At 37.2% G+C, this 16,246-nt stretch overlaps 1 protein-coding gene across 7 annotated transcripts in view; it reads right to left on the bottom strand.

Annotated features, from left to right (window-relative positions):
• Positions 1 to 207: 207 nt before the first annotated feature.
• Positions 208 to 16,246, bottom strand: part of LOC147871648 (kinesin-like protein KIF21A) — a 55,301-nt gene continuing 39,262 nt past the window's right edge. For 4 of the 7 annotated variants that reach the window (XM_087360469.1, XM_087360466.1, XM_087360467.1 and 1 more), the window contains 2 exons: positions 15,520 to 15,759; positions 10,468 to 13,659 (listed from right to left, as the gene is read on the bottom strand). In XM_087360469.1, the coding sequence (XP_087216595.1) occupies positions 13,584 to 13,659; positions 15,520 to 15,759 (316 nt within the window). In that variant the 3' untranslated portion in view covers positions 10,468 to 13,583. Of the gene's footprint in view, positions 5,308 to 10,467; positions 13,660 to 15,519; positions 15,760 to 16,246 lie in introns of those variants that run through there. The other 3 variants (XR_015538495.1, XR_015538496.1, XM_087360470.1) reach the window with 3 other exon arrangements.

Raw genomic sequence — 16,246 nt, forward strand, 5'->3', positions numbered from 1 at the left:
CCTGCTATGCTGGGGCTCTTCTGTCGTATTTTTAGTCTTCCCCGGTATTTTCAGGCATATTTAGGACAAAGCCTTGAAATCAACTACTATTTCTTCTGTGTAGATATTTCCTAATTAACCTCATAAAATTTTTACCAAAGTCACTTGAGGCCACACAATCTAAGCAGATGATGGAGATTAATAACCTACGTGATTAAAATCAAAATCTGAACACTTAAAAATGATTTAATATTTACTACAATAAAACAAGTATGTCTTGTATGCTAATATAGGAAGTTAAATAAATGACAAAAGCTTCCAAAATCATATTACTCAATAATAAAATCAGACTTGAAACAGATCTATTATTTATAATATGTCTGAGGTATTTAAGACTGCAATATATTAACACAGCACATAAACACAAGGTATGGTATAAATATCACAATTCTCTCACAAGGCACAACCAACTTGAACCTCATTAAGTTCAGTTAACTGTCAGTAACCTCACCCAGAACCTTTATTATTCGGAGAGGCACTTCATTTCTGGAAACCAAAGTGTTGTGAACGCCCACAAGCAAGAATGAACGATATAAGTTTACAATGTAACATCATTTCCACTCTGCTACGTGAACAAAATGGTCTCATTTAAATGAAATATTACTTGGACAAAATTAACTTGGTATGTGCATGAGTGCTTTATCCTCCAAATTATTTTTCCCAAGGCCAACATGGTCTACTCAGACAGCGATATTTCTTTTCATTAAAACAAAAGAAAATAAAAAGAAGTTATGAGGTCACTGTTCTCAGAATGGCTAGACATTTCCTTTCTATGGTATGGCTCAAATAATTCTTCAGTGGGACATGTCACCTCAATTTATTCAAACCAAAGTTTTCTATATGGACAGCCTGCAAGTCACAGCCAACCTTAAGAGAAGTTAGTTTGACCCACAGCATCCAGAAACCTCTGATTCTAGTATTTTAATGCTCAAACAAATCCAGATATTTTTCCTTATATTAAAAAACTTAGAGATTTATGCTCAATTCAAGAAATGTAGGCTGCCTAGCACTAAAAAATAATTTGGTTCAAAACATTTGTTTGATTGGTCTTAAAAACAGAATTCATACTTCTTTAAAGCTACCGTCTTGACATTAATTCTTGCAAAATTTATTTGCCCACTATATTACTATTTTTTTGTAGCTGCATGAACATTAAAAGTGATTTATTCTTGTTTATAAAAATGGTGTTACATGTAACCACCGCATTCTACTGCAATAATTTTAAAACTGTTTGTATAATGCCACATCTTTGTTCACCAGCACCAACTTATGAAAATGGAAGACCCATGTATAATTCATCAACTGAAATACACAGATATAATGCAAGCTTTTTTCCGTAAAAGGTAAGACAGATAAAAAAATACTTTTCTTTGAAAGAAAACAAATTATGTTCTGGGGAAGGTACCCATGTTCACAATTTAAAAAATAAATACTAATTTTGGTACACAAACAAAAGGAACAACAGTAAGCCAATGGGTTAAGAGCCACATGTGTCAGCTTTATGAAGACACCTCATTTATGTATTTACTTTATACCAGACTGAAGCAGATGAGATGTAAATAAATTCCATGTTATGGAATATAAATTATGTCTGACCTTTTTTCATTATACTAACTGCAACTAGAGACTATACTAACTAACTAACTAACTAGATGGCTTACCGAACCCGAAGGTTCATCACCGAGTTAACCAAAGCCCTCCACCGGACCCTGTCCTGGGCCAACAAAATCCAGTTTCCTTCAACTCCTATCTCCCATAGATCCCGCCTGAGATTATCCTCCCATCTACGTCTAGGTCTCCCCAGCGGTCTCTTCCCTTCAGGTTTCCCAACCAGTACCCGGTGCACACCTCTTGTCCCATCCATGCGCACTACATGTCCCGCCCATCTCACTCTTCTCGACTTAATCACCCTCACAATACTGGGGGAGCAGTACAGATTTTTAAGCTCGTCATTGTGCAGTTTTCTCCACGCCCCATCGTCTTCCCTCTTAGGCCCAAATATCCTCCTCAACACCCGATTCTCAAACACCTGCAATCTGTGTTCCTCCCTCTGAGTGAGAGACCATGTTTCGCACCCATACAAAACAACAGGCAAGATTATTGTTTTGTATACTTTAATTTTCAGGTTCTTAGAAATCAGACGGGAAGACAAAATATTTTGGACTGAGAAGTAGCAAGCATTTCCGGAATTTAGTCTCCTCCTAACTTCCTCACAAGTATCGTTTTGATTTGTTATTGTTGTTCCCAAATATTTGAACTTTGTAACCCTTTCAAAGGATTTATTAGCCACCCTAAGATAATTTTGCCCGCCTGTCTTCTGATTACGAGATACTAACATGTACTTAGTTTTTTCTGAATTTACTTCCAGCCCCTACTTGTCTACCAGCCTCTAGTAAAACTTCTGCGTTCCTCTTTATTGTACTTATATCGTCCCCCAATAAATTAACATCATCAGCATATGCCAATAGCTGATGTGTCCCATTCAATTGTAAACCCTCCTGCCTACCTTGGACCTTCCTGATGGCGTATTCTAGCGCAAAGTTAAAGAGCAAGGGAGACAAAGCATCTCCTTGTTTTAGACCGTTCTTGATGAGGAATGTCTCAGATACATATTTACCTACTCGAATTTTGCTACAGGTTTCATTTAAGCACATTTTTATTAGACCCACTAGCTTCTTTGGTATACCAAATTCAATAAGAATATTATATAGCACTTCTCTCTTCACAGAGTCATAGGCTTTTTTGAAATCTATAAATAACTGATGTACGGTCCCACCGAACTCCCATTTTTTCTCTAGTATCTGACGAATGCAAAAGATCTGATCAATCGTTGATCTGTTTCGTCTGAACCCACACTGATGATCCCCAATAATTTCATTCGCATATGGGGTTAATCTTGCCAAAAGAATGTTGGATAGAATTTTGTATGAGGTTGATAGCAGCGAAATTCCTCGGTAATTACCACACTCAGTCTTGTCCCCCTTCTTATGAATAGGAATAATTATGGATTCCTTCCATTGTTGTGGCATCTCTTCCTTATCCCAAATTAACTGAATAAGCTTATGGATCCTCATATGCAACCCTTTGCCACCTGCTTTAATTAATTCGGCCAGAATCTGATCAATTCCTGGAGATTTATAACTTTTCAACTTCCCAATGGCTAGTTCCACTTCATCTAAGCTAGGTTCTGGCACCAACAGTTCAGCTGTATGCATTTTAATCTGTCTAATATCACCAGTATCATGAACATTTAAGAGCTCGCTAAAGAAATTTTTCCACCTATTCACAATTTTTATTGGATCTGCAAGCAAATTGCCACTATCATCCTCTACCAAATTGGTCTGGGGTTGATATCCTTTCTTAAAGTTATTAATGCCTCTGTACAGGTCTCTGATGTTTTTTTCCCTTATTATTTGTCTCAAGTTCAGCAATTTTGCCCTTCAGGTATTCCCTTTTCTTAGTCCTAAAGGTTCTACTAGCCTCACGTCTCACGTTACATAAATTATTCGCATTTGTTTTGTTTGGGTTCTGCAAACATTGAAATTTTGTTTGCTTCCTTCGATCTATTAATTTTGAACATTCTTCATCAAACCACGGTTTATTTTGCTTTCTCCTGTAGTATCCTAGTTTCTCTTTTGCTGAAATGTTGATGCAGTTTCTGACATTTTCCCACTCCCTGTTGATGTCCACACTTTCATTATCCTCATTTGTCTCTAAAATTTGAAACCTATTCGAAATTTCAACTTGATATTGTTCCTTTGCCTCTCCCTCACTTAATTTTTTCAAATCAAATCTTTCTGTGTCAAAATTTTGTTTAGTTCGTCTGCTTACTGAAAGCCGCTCCCTCACTTTTGCTACCACCAGATAATGATCAGTGTCGCAATCTGCTCCTCTGAATGATCTCACATCAATTACATTTGTCTGCCTTCTCTTATCTACTAAAACATGATCTATTTGATTGTGTGTTCTGCCATCTGGAGAAGTCCAAGTGTATTTATGAACATCACGGTGTGGAAATTTTGTACTTTTTATAATTAAATCTTTTGACGTAGCAAAGGTTACTGCTCTAACACCGTTATCATTACTAAGTGCATGGAGACTCTCGCTGCCTATTGTGGGTTTGAAGATATCCTCCCTCCCAATTTTTGCATTGAAATCTCCTAGCAGAATTTTCATGTGATACTTGCCAAATGTATCAAATACTGATTCCAATTCTTCATAAAAGCTATCCTTGATATCATCGCTTTTGTCTTCAGTTGGGGCATGAACATTAAGGACAATGATGTCGCACCAACGTCCTTCCAAAATTACGTAAGACAACCTGTCACTAACAAATTCTACTCTCTTAACTGCTGCCCTAATTCTGCTATGAACAAAAAAACCCGTCCCTAGCTGATGATTGTCATTCCCCTTTCCATAGAAAAATGTAAAATTGTCCACTGGGATCGTGCCCTCCCCCTCCCATCGCACTTCCTGCACTGCCACTAAGTCTAACTTATAATTCCCTAATTCCCTACACACTGATTTCAGTGCCCCAGCCCTATAGAGGCTCCTAATGTTCCAAGTACCAAATCTCATGTCCTTTTTCAATTGCTGTGGTCGTGCCAAAGAGTCCGTCCTGATCCGAGGCTTGGTTGATTTTTTCGTAACACATATTTTTTTAAAGGTGAAAGGTTGTTAGCCCTACACCCAACCCCCAACCTGGAGGACCAGAGTATCACTCTTAGTCTAGCGCATCTATACAAATAATATAAAGTATTGTTATGGACTTCTGCATATGAATTATCAGCATTCTATACAAATAAAATTATTTTATTAGTAATTCTATAATATAGATGCTAAAATTTAAAAATAACAATTAAAACGGTATGTTACAGTTATTAAAATCATCTAAAAGAGAATATTTGTGTTTTAGTTACAAAATTAATATAATCCAAATCACACAACCTTGCAGTTGTTTCTAACTTTTAAAATTTTTCAGAAGGTAACAGTGGAACATAATGAGTATTAATGTGGTCCCAAAAAATCTTTTGTTCACAACACATCACAATGGACTTCTTGGTTTCTTGCATGCAGCAACAATGTGAGATCAGTATGAGACAAGTCACCTCATGAAATGCTGCACACACGATGATGCTGTGATGTTGACTGTAAGGCGATGGACACCAGATTAGTCTCTGAAAGTTAGCAGGGTTTCAGATGTCATCACCGGCATCCGGAGATATGTCATCGTGGCTGCAAAGCTTCCAGAAACGGATGGCACAATTACTGAAAGGAAAACACGCTGTTATGTTTGTACAAAATTTACATCAGTAATGAGATTCTCAACCTGGTTAGAAACATACATGTTAAGCATTCATTATCTGTCTTAGTAATAGCATCAATTCAATCTCATCTTTAAATACACTTCACCACACTCTCCTAATCAATAGGCATTATTACACAACTGTGAAACTCACAAAAATAACTATAAGAAATACATAATTATAAGTTATTATGTGCTCTTTGCATGAAGTGCATAGGGAGAACACATTATGGGTTGACTCTGTCTGTCTGCCCATCCAGTCGATTCTACCACAGAACCATTGGATGGATTGGGATGAAATTTGATGTGGAGGTTGTGCTATTCTGTATGACCTCAAAATCATATTTTTGAATATTCTACGAGCATCAGTGATAACAGAATGATGGAAGTCATGAGGTAGACAATGAGATGCTGTAGCCTGGCGGACAAAGTAGAAATTATTGAACAAATTTAATTCCTCTAAATGCATGTTGCAGAGAACACACGAGGATATTGTGTATTCCGGTACGGAATACACTTTCCTCAGTTGTGTGCACATTACGAGAATGTGAACTGCAAGTTGATTCAGTTGAAGAATACTTAACAAATCTTATACTACTTGCCGACAAATTACTAGATTACCTGAATTAAATGCTATATATATTTTTAAAATTGGCATATTTTTGAAGCTCAAGTCACAGATCTTAAGGATGGCAGGCACACATATTTTCTTATAATGAACAGTTTCCTTTCCAGGGGTGGGGGGGTGGTTTGAGTATGTAACACAAATTCAACTGAGAAACTAGACTCACATGGGTTTTCACCTTATTTTCAAGTAAAAATTTCACATTCAAAGATTAATAATATATAACTTAAAACACACTTGATAAATTTACACCCTTTTAATTGTTTCATTGTAAACATATACACAAACAACAATGATGGAACCAAAAATATTAGTATATAAAAGATGCAAGTAAATACACAGCACTCACATGCCCATGAACTGCAGGAACACAAAATTAAAAATAAGACAAAATGACACAACACTGCACTAATTCTAAAAGCTATTTTGGTCCTTGAGTTATTATCTTAAATGCATCCTGAGTTGCCATTATAAAAGCAGTAATAGTGTTTAATTCTTGTTAAGTGATATATGTGGTAATATTTATATCATCTCTATGTGGATTTTATGAAAAATTGTAAGTCTTACATTATTGCCAACAATTTCATTATTTCCTATGCATAAAGCTTAACTTTTTACATGTAACACAAATGGCTATACCAGTCTTAAAAGAAAACAAAGCAAGACTGCTTAACCATCAATTCTATACACTTGAAGAATATTATCTAAAAATATGGTAACATAAATAAAACCAAAGAAGCTACATAAAAAGCCAGCATTGGAAAACGTTTCCCTGTTTTATTGCACTGTCTTCTATAGATAGTGTATCTTCATAACAATTGTACTACAATTTGGGCAAACCTATCTCATATCTCAGTAACCAGATGCCACATGTGCCACTTCTCTTATGAGATTACTGATTCTACACATGGCATATAAGATAGTAACATGAAATAAAACTCTTGTATCAGTACAACATAAATAATAGCAAAATACAACTGTTACATGAACAACACAAGTTAAACAACAGAAAAGTCCCAGACTTCGGTACTTCCACTGTGGCCTTGGTATTCGAGCACATCAAAACAAAAGCAAAACTGAGGTAAAGCTATACAGAACTGTTACCTGTTATTAATGCTAATTGTTCCTTGGCCTGTCATGTACAGCTTGTTCCACTGACGAAAAGATGCAAATGCATTCTGCTGACAGACAATGAACTGCCCAACTATGCATGCTCTGTGCTAAGTTTCATTTGAAAAATGCAAGTCCCTTACCTTGTCAAAGGAACTAATACCCTCCTTACCAAGACGTCCATCCCAACCACAGATCAGTATGTCTACACACAGTTCACATAATGAGACATGAGACTGTCATTGCAGCAAATATGTCCATGGTTCCATGGTGGACTTCTAGGTTAGATAACAAACTTCCCCAACGATAAGCTCCTCTAAACTGTTGATACTACCTCCACGTACACATGGTATCGTACACCAGAACACCACGATGGACAAAGTTTACTGTAATTGTTCTTTCAAGAACTTACTCTGAGCTACAAATGTCTTTCAAATTCAGTACACTGTAGGGTAACTAGTGCATGATAATGGCAATAAGGACATTTTCACCAATTTAACTGGCAGGAAATATTAAACTATAATTTCACTTTTGGAGCATGGGACAGCGCATCTAGACTCACAGTTGTCTTACATATTCTCAGAGCCTGTCTGGCATATCGATATATTCATAGGGCCCGGAGACAAATGAAAATTACATTTATACCACAGCCTGGGAAAACAAGTTTCAAAGAGATTAATGCTTATCACCAAATCAATCCAGCACATTTCTCATTCAAGACAATGGAGAAAGAAGCAGAAAAGCCATTTTAGCAAAACTGTATTGAGGGATGAACCCATACATTAAAACCAGCCTGCCCTTACCGAGCTCGTAAATCTATTAAAACTGCACTGCAAAATGTAGTAACACAATGTGGAACACAAGAGAATAACTAGAAGCCTTCCTTCTTATCAACTGGCAAGTGGAAGGTTCCACAGGCCTCTAGGACAGACCAGAACTTATATGCACTTATAAAAGGCGAGCGTAGTTGAGGGACAGGGTATATTTGTTGTAAGAACAACAACCTAAGTGTGAGGTGCAACGTGAATCAAATAGCTACCAGAAACAGACAAAGACAGAAGAACGATGTGAGGTATGTAAATACGAGCAGTGGTCAAGAGAACAAATGTGATTTAGAGACCGACAAACTGAAAGACATGAAAAGTAACTACTGGAGAACGATAATTTCGAGTGATATTCCTTCAGTTGCTTTGAATGCAGTCAAGAAGAAGTTCGTATTAATTACAATTGAGTGTTTAATAAATCCATCTTTGTAAAGAACAAGCAAGAAATTGAGACTCATTACAATGCAAGCACATTTGTTGTGCAGATGGCAACGGTATTTTAATTTATAATATTACAAAAGGATGTCTCACCTTAAAATCAGACAAATACTGTGCCCTCATTTCCATAAAGAGACCTTATTTACAGTTGGAGAAGCTGGCAGGCATAACCACAATATATGCAGGGCACTTCTGACAAGATCTGCATGCTTTTGGCATGGTTATTCTTAAAGAACTGTACATATTTAAACCAAAATAATGTATATCTGTTGAAACTGGTAAAAGATAATCTATACCTCAATGCCCCAGGCACATACTGCATTCCATGTACATGTGGTAAGTTTACATTGCAGAGATGGACTGAGCCACTGAGACACGGTGCAAGAACCATGCAAAGGACATGTCTGTACCAACTGGACAACAGCACGGAGGCTATGGATTGTAACAATTTCAAGGGCACCATTGTATTAGCTACATGGATTCCTTTGTGAAGGAGGCCATCAAGACATGGTCACGCTCCAATGATTTAAACAGACATCAAATTCACTCAAAGTCAATCATGGAATACAGCTACTGACCATTTAAGAGAAGTAGAGGGAAGAAGCAATGGCACCAATCATCCGAAATTGTACAGATTAAGAAACAGAGATTACGAGATGACTGAGTTCCAAACTCCTGTCACTGTATCGCTGCTGTAGTACTCTAAGATAAGGACAAGGACACTGGGCTCTAAGAGCTGTAAGTACAAATACAATAGGCCATCATATCAACCCTGATAATAGAAGAATAGGAAGCCTCTAAAACATTGGATATTAATCACATTCTCACATGCCTGATCTCCTAAGAAGACTTCATCGCATTCAGCTGCCATGAAAGCTGTTAAAATTATAAAATTAAACATATTTGTGGCTTTGTTTTATAGTAACATTATGGTTATACTTTACACCTATGACACCCATTGTAACAGAATGCTAAATTACTTTACTTAGAGGTGACACTTATAGCAGATATTAAAATATGAATACACTGATAACAAGCCCTTCTTTTCTCCAATGTAGAATTTTCTATGGCAAATTTTGTGCTTCACGTACTCAGTGTAGTCATGATTAAAAGCAACTCTAAAGATTCAACAAACTGCATAACAAGTATAAATTAGTAAAGCCAACATGAACGACAGCAACACAGATGCAGATCTGCAAGAAAAATGAAAATTTGAAAACATGCACAAAAATATTACACAGATTTAAAATGAAACCAATCACCTGGCACAAGATGCTGGCCTCTCAGCTGTCGGCTGTTTCTCAAGGAAATGGACGTGCCATATGGAAGGATCACATGATACGGACAAACAAGATTTAAAATAGCTTCCTCGGTGTTATGTATGTTAAGATATCAGATCTATGAGATGCTATGAGAACATATGTATCGTCTAAATTTCTACGTCATACCAACTCATACAGACACTGTTCAATAATTGGCTGAAGGACAAGACAAATGCGTGACTTCAGACCTATATGGTGGCAATAGTTCAGGAACTGATGGTTCTGCACCAAAAAACTTGATGTTTTCAAATAAAGTGGTGGAAAACCAAAAACATTGTTATCTGCCAGCAGGAAAACAAGCAAATGTTCTTAACAAGTACACACTGATAGCTCATAATTCCAATTTCCCTTCATGACTCAGAAACAATGGAGAATCTTCTGATCAATATGGTATGATACTGACAGCACATCTGAACTGGATAATGATTTCAAATCACATTTCTGATGGACTTGAGATGCGTTTTCCTTTATCACCAGCAGAATGCCTGCAGTGTTACAGAGGGAAAACTTAACATGTGTTTGAATTTATCAGGTTTTCTTACCCACAAGCTTATCACAGGCCTGCTCATCTGACGGGCATTGTTAATTTCAAAACAAAAATCTGTTATCCTTAAATATCTGCATTTGTAGTGTTATCTATAACAATAAGTTTCAAAGATATTTGTAAAGATTTTGCCCATTTCTTCTGTATGAATATAAATAATAATTGGAACTGTTCTTCCTCCTCTTGTTAGTTGTGCGAAAATCTTCTTAAATTCTGAATTGTACAAACAGTAGCAAACTGCCAGATAGAGTAATTACATATTCATGCAACAGTTTTATTTCATATTAATTACTAGAATCTTTAAGAGAGAAGATTACATCTGACAAGAACTTATATTTAAAATCCCTAAATGATGAGCTTAAAAAAATATTCTTGAGAATGGAATTATAACGTATCTTCCTCGTCTTCTACAGAGGACCACATCATGACAAAGTCTCAAAAAAGAACTTCTTCATAAACATTTGGTGTATTTCCTGTGAGTGCCACACATCTAAGCCTTTTGCATAACTTGAAGAACTTCATGACCAGAACAAGAAAACAAAATACAGACATAAGATATTCAATACATTAATATGAATTATGAGCTCTTGCAGGCCATACTGAAACTGGACATAGGTCAGGTTTTGCAAGGCCATGGTTTAATGCACAAAGTGAAAATTATGCAGTGTCATAAATGCAAATAACAGAATATTGGCCAATGGGAATATTATATTGCATAACAACCTATGTACCATCAAAGCTGATGGAAATTAAGATTTTTTGTGTTGAACAGTAATATAATTTATTGCAGCATTATCTTTGCAAATTGCACCTAAATTACATTAATTTGTAACATTACTTTATAAACTAAACTAAATGTGAAAACATCTCATTGGCAGCAAGCTGAAATATCCTGCATCACGCTCTTGACACAAAAAACCAACCACGTTAACTTCAGACTTCTGCCATAGGCAAGTTTTTTTCTACATCTCACAAATGGTGCAGCGAAAACAGATGATGCACCATCAATGGAGGAATGATTTCCAGTTCAGTTCTGTACCACCTGACAATCTTCATTGGCTTTGGGAGTGGGTAACAGGAAGCAAAGCGAAGTAAAAACTCTTCTGCCATGCCTGCTGAACCATGATGATGTACACAAGATACAAATTAGGCACTGTCACCGACATCCGTTGATTCAAGAAACTTATGACTGAATTGGCCAGTTATCTTTATAGCTAAAGTGACCCGGATTTTAACATTTAACAATGGAGTCTGTGCTGTCTTCTTAGCAACTTCATCTCTGCTGTTTTACAAAATTTTGGCTCTGGACTGGTCAGACACTAAGATTTAAGTATATATGATATGTCAGAGAGAGAGAGCGAGAGAGCACAAGTGAAATTGTGCAAATCCAAATGTATGTGCTAGTATTCAGCTGTGCCAAGATGTTCATTTCCTTTAAGTTCCTTCACAAAAAAATGTAATTTTAAAATATCAAATCCAGGTATGTTGAATTTCATGGATGACAGCCACACGGAAAACTACTTATTATTCGGTATTTTAATTATTATAGCATGAGATTTCAATTTTTACACATGTATTACAAATAGTTATTGGTTAAAAACACCGACGTGAAATGCAAAAATAATCCTACATAAACACACACAATGACTTGAAAGTGTGACCATAACAATAATCTTCAAATCAGCATGCCTTCTGGTGCAATAACATTCAAACGTCATGACAGAGTATTTATTAATGCTTCGAAACAACAGATAAGCATTTATGTGGGAAAGATCAAAGCAGAAGGAAAAGGGGTCCCTCAGAGCAGGACTGACAATAATGCAATATGTATAATGAAAAGAATAGTTGCATACCAAATTTTAAATAATATTTGAAACTTAATGTCTTTTGCGTAAATATTTCAATAAGAAATCAAGAAAGGAAGGAAACAATTTATCACAGCGGCTTCTATTCTGTGCAATAATCTACCTGGTTGCTACATAACAATGAAAACATCGGAATATTCTAGTGTTTAAAGTAAGATGGTGCCCATATTGGGGGGGGGGACTCAGAATGATTATTTTTCTCATTACTTACAGGTATTAAACAGAGAAAGAGAGGATCAAAGATTAGTAATGGATGATCAATGACTGAGCAGTTCACCATAAGCCAGAATTTAATTTTTAGCATGAAAGTAACGTGAGGATTTCTTATTTTAAAAGGGGAGAGTAAAGTAGTGGGTGCTTATTTCGCGACAGGGAACGAGGTAAGGGTTCTGATTCTTCGTTGTGTGATGAGACATTTGCCTCTTATACAACTTTCTGGAGACTGAGTGACCGGCTGTGTGCATCTCAGCCTGCAAAGACGCAGCTTCCAAAACATTGAGGTTTAATCACTTATCAAAACAGATGGTCACTTGAGAAGATAATTTCTGTATCAGTCATAGAAATTTCATATTTTACACCTTCCTCCCATTTCCCACCTGAAAATCTTAAGGTCAGAACACTCATAACAACTTTTGTGTATATTCTGGACACGTTATAACAAATCAATGCAGACAGAACTTTCTTTAAGGTATTACATTTTCTATTCTGGTTTTCAATGAGTGTGTATCTAAACAAATTATAATACAGGCCTTCCAAGTTATAACAATCCTCTGGAGACCCAAGAAAGGAACCAACAAAAAAATAGGTCTCTATAATAACTTCAATTATGAACTTTATTACCTAATTTTACAACGTGATTTCATTCTGTACACTGACATATTCCAAACTTTTCAATTGCAAAGGATAAGCTTGGACTACATTAGCAAGCTGACTGTAAGGGGCACGTGTCTACATTCATTTAGCATGAAAATCCTAATTTTGGGGTTCTGACATGTGACCCTACACAAAAATAAAACAGGTCAGTCCAAGTCCCTCTGAAGAAATTCACAGCATTGTGACAATTTCAGTAATTCCAATCTCCACTACCACTCACTATGATCTGTCCAAAATTAAAACATGGCTATAACAAGGTTTTGAGTCATTATCAGTGTTGCATATAATAAGGCTAACCAGCATTATCACGTTGATTACAAACTTCAATATCGTAACATCAAAGACTACTATAGAGACAACCATCTTTTAGTATGCAGCTAGAAACACCCATAAAAAGTTGAGAGTTCATCATCTACAACATAAAAATCAACATGAAATAAAGCATTCCTGCTCAGCTACACAGTAGAATTTAAAACTAACAAGAAATTAAGATGGAATCCACCAATTCAACTGGAAAAGAAGGTAATTTCGCACCAGTGACAAGGTTTTAATTTTACTCACATGGACCCTGGCTTGCCCAAGAGGTTGCCCTGCACAAGATTCATGTTGCGTCGACCAAGACGGGGAGAGATTGATTCCTATCGGTCATACACTTTGCGTGCTGCCACTGGTGATGGTTTCAGCTGATCTGGCCTACTGGCTACTAGTGTTCTGCTGAAATGACACAAGGTTATAGTATTTCAACTTTCATCAAAAATTACTGAATGAAGCACAAGAATCATTCCTTCCAACTCTAAACTTTGGAAAAAAAACCTACAAGTCAAATATGTGTGTGTAGCCCAAGCACAACACCAACATCAGGTAACAACTGAACATGTTGCTGCAGAACTCGTACCGCAAAGAAAGGGAGCTATCTATATCTTCACTTTCAGCTATACCATGTAGCTATTCACATAACAAGTACTAAGGAAGTAAACAGCTGTTTAAATAAAAATGCATAAAATTGGTCAATACCACATGGAAATATTAAAGATTTATCATGGTAATGTCCAAGGCTAACACGCGTAGACACACTGCAAGCAATCAAAATTACCAAACTCTCTCTCTCTTAGAGTAGTTAGAAGGTTAGTGTGTGTATAATTTCAGAAGGTTCCAAAAAAGTATATTTCCTAAAATGCACATATTTAATTCAAGACATGGAAAATTTGATATGTAATAGGACTGATAATACCACAAATATTGAAATTTTGGAGACAGTAAAGACAGGACATTTCAGGTATTGGCTAGGAAAAAATTAACAGTACTGCTGACTTCACACCAAACACACATCTCAGCCTAATAACAACAAAAATATGGTTAACATACATGCTCCAGACTAATGCTGCTGTCTTGTTCACATGACTCTTATTTAATGACAAAGAATGTTGAATTCTTCATTTTATGAAAATGGATGGATAATTCCCAAATTAAACAGGCAATGGAAGGCTGTCTGTACATCCAAATTTAACTTTTACTAAGCTGGAAGTGGTGAAAAATATAAGAAACTTGAAAGTTGGCATAAATGTCTTTTCAATGGCAGCAAGGAAGAGCAAGAGGGGTCCGACTGCATATTTAAAGGATGCTAGGAAGAGGGACACACAGCCTTCTTTGAGGAACACAACCTGATAGTGAATGGGCAGGCATATGGTTTGGAGAACCCATTGCAACATTCATATAAGAACAGAAGATGTGCTGGGAGACTCCATATGACTCTAAGTCTCAAGGGGAGGAAGCCGTCTTCTTGTCTATCTCACGAGAGGGCCCAGAGGACGTCACTGGTAATGATACCTAAACCTGGGCATTTGAGTTATGTTCAGGCAAAATATTTTCATCATATCAGTTTCAAGCTTTTCCTCTTGAAAACAATGAAAGGGCTCATGGATAGATATATAAAATACAGAGCCTTGGTGGAATAACCATTGTGCTCCCAACAACATGCATACCACACCGGCAGGTCCGTAGAGACAGCTCTTCAGTCTTCTTTACAAGACTGAGAGGGCACTCAAGGGTGGGCTTAGCACTCTGGAAATATTTCTGGACAGAGGGTCCATTTGACAATACCACATTTCAATGTACAAGGTAAGTAAACAGCAGGGGGTGGACTGGGCTGTAATAAAATGGACGCTTGGAAGCTAGAAAACTGTGACAGCCCGAATGAGTTATTGGTTGAGGGTGTCTGTAGGGGAGGGGTTCGTCCTCACTACTGTGCACCCTGGTGAGGGATGGACATCTTGCATGGCTCAAGAGGGAGGGTCAGTGCACAAGGCTGCACTGATGACCTGGCCTTGTTGATAACTGGGAAATTTGCAAGTACTGTCTCAGAGCTCATGCAAAGGGTTAAGACATTAACATTCTACCAAAAGGCATGCATTTCTTTGTCTGCCAACATCTGAACCAGATTTAACTGGAGGAAAACACATTTCTGAAGCAAACAGGGACTTGTGACAAGGGTGCAACACCCTGTATTATGAAGACTGATATTTTAGCTGCAATTTATATCACAAAAATATTAGAATAAGCTAAAGATTCACATACTTGAGAGCACCTGGTGCACTGGGCACCCTCACAATGCCACCAGCTAATGGCGGTGGCATCAAATTTGAGTCTGTCATCTCCTCTCGAATGGCTGTGGTGCCAAGTAATTCTGTGCAAGTCAGCCGGTCCTGGTTGGTGGTTAATGAAATAATGGGATACAGCAGTTCCTCTGGTAATGCCGTTAAGCGTCGAATCTTGTGCGGTATTGTAACACTCATTCGTTGCGCATTATCATTAGAGCTGCGGACACAAAAAACATTAAACAATATTATACTTATTATTATTATTGTACTTATATCCCAACAACATGCATACCACACCGGCAGGTCCGTAGAGACAGCTCTTCAGTCTTCTTTACAAGACTGAGAGGGCACTCAAGGGTGGGCTTAGCACTCTGGAAATATTTCTGGACAGAGGGTCCATTTGACAATACCACATTTCAATGTACAAGGTAAGTAAACAGCAGGGGGTGGACTGGGCTGTAATAAAATGGACGCTTGGAAGCTAGAAAACTGTGACAGCCCGAATGAGTTATTGGTTGAGGGTGTCTGTAGGGGAGGGGTTCGTCCTCACTACTGTGCACCCTGGTGAGGGATGGACATCTTGCATGGCTCAAGAGGGAGGGTCAGTGCACAAGGCTGCACTGATGACCTGGCCTTGTTGATAACTGGGAAATTTGCAAGTACTGTCTCAGAGCTCATGCAAAGGGTTAAGACATTAACATTCT

The sequence above is a fragment of the Zootermopsis nevadensis genome, unplaced genomic scaffold (assembly GCF_977971745.1).
Source record: "Zootermopsis nevadensis isolate Lab colony 2312 unplaced genomic scaffold, Znev_1.0 Znev_ptg000045l, whole genome shotgun sequence".
In the NCBI taxonomy this organism is placed as follows: Eukaryota; Metazoa; Arthropoda; class Insecta; order Blattodea; family Termopsidae; genus Zootermopsis; species Zootermopsis nevadensis.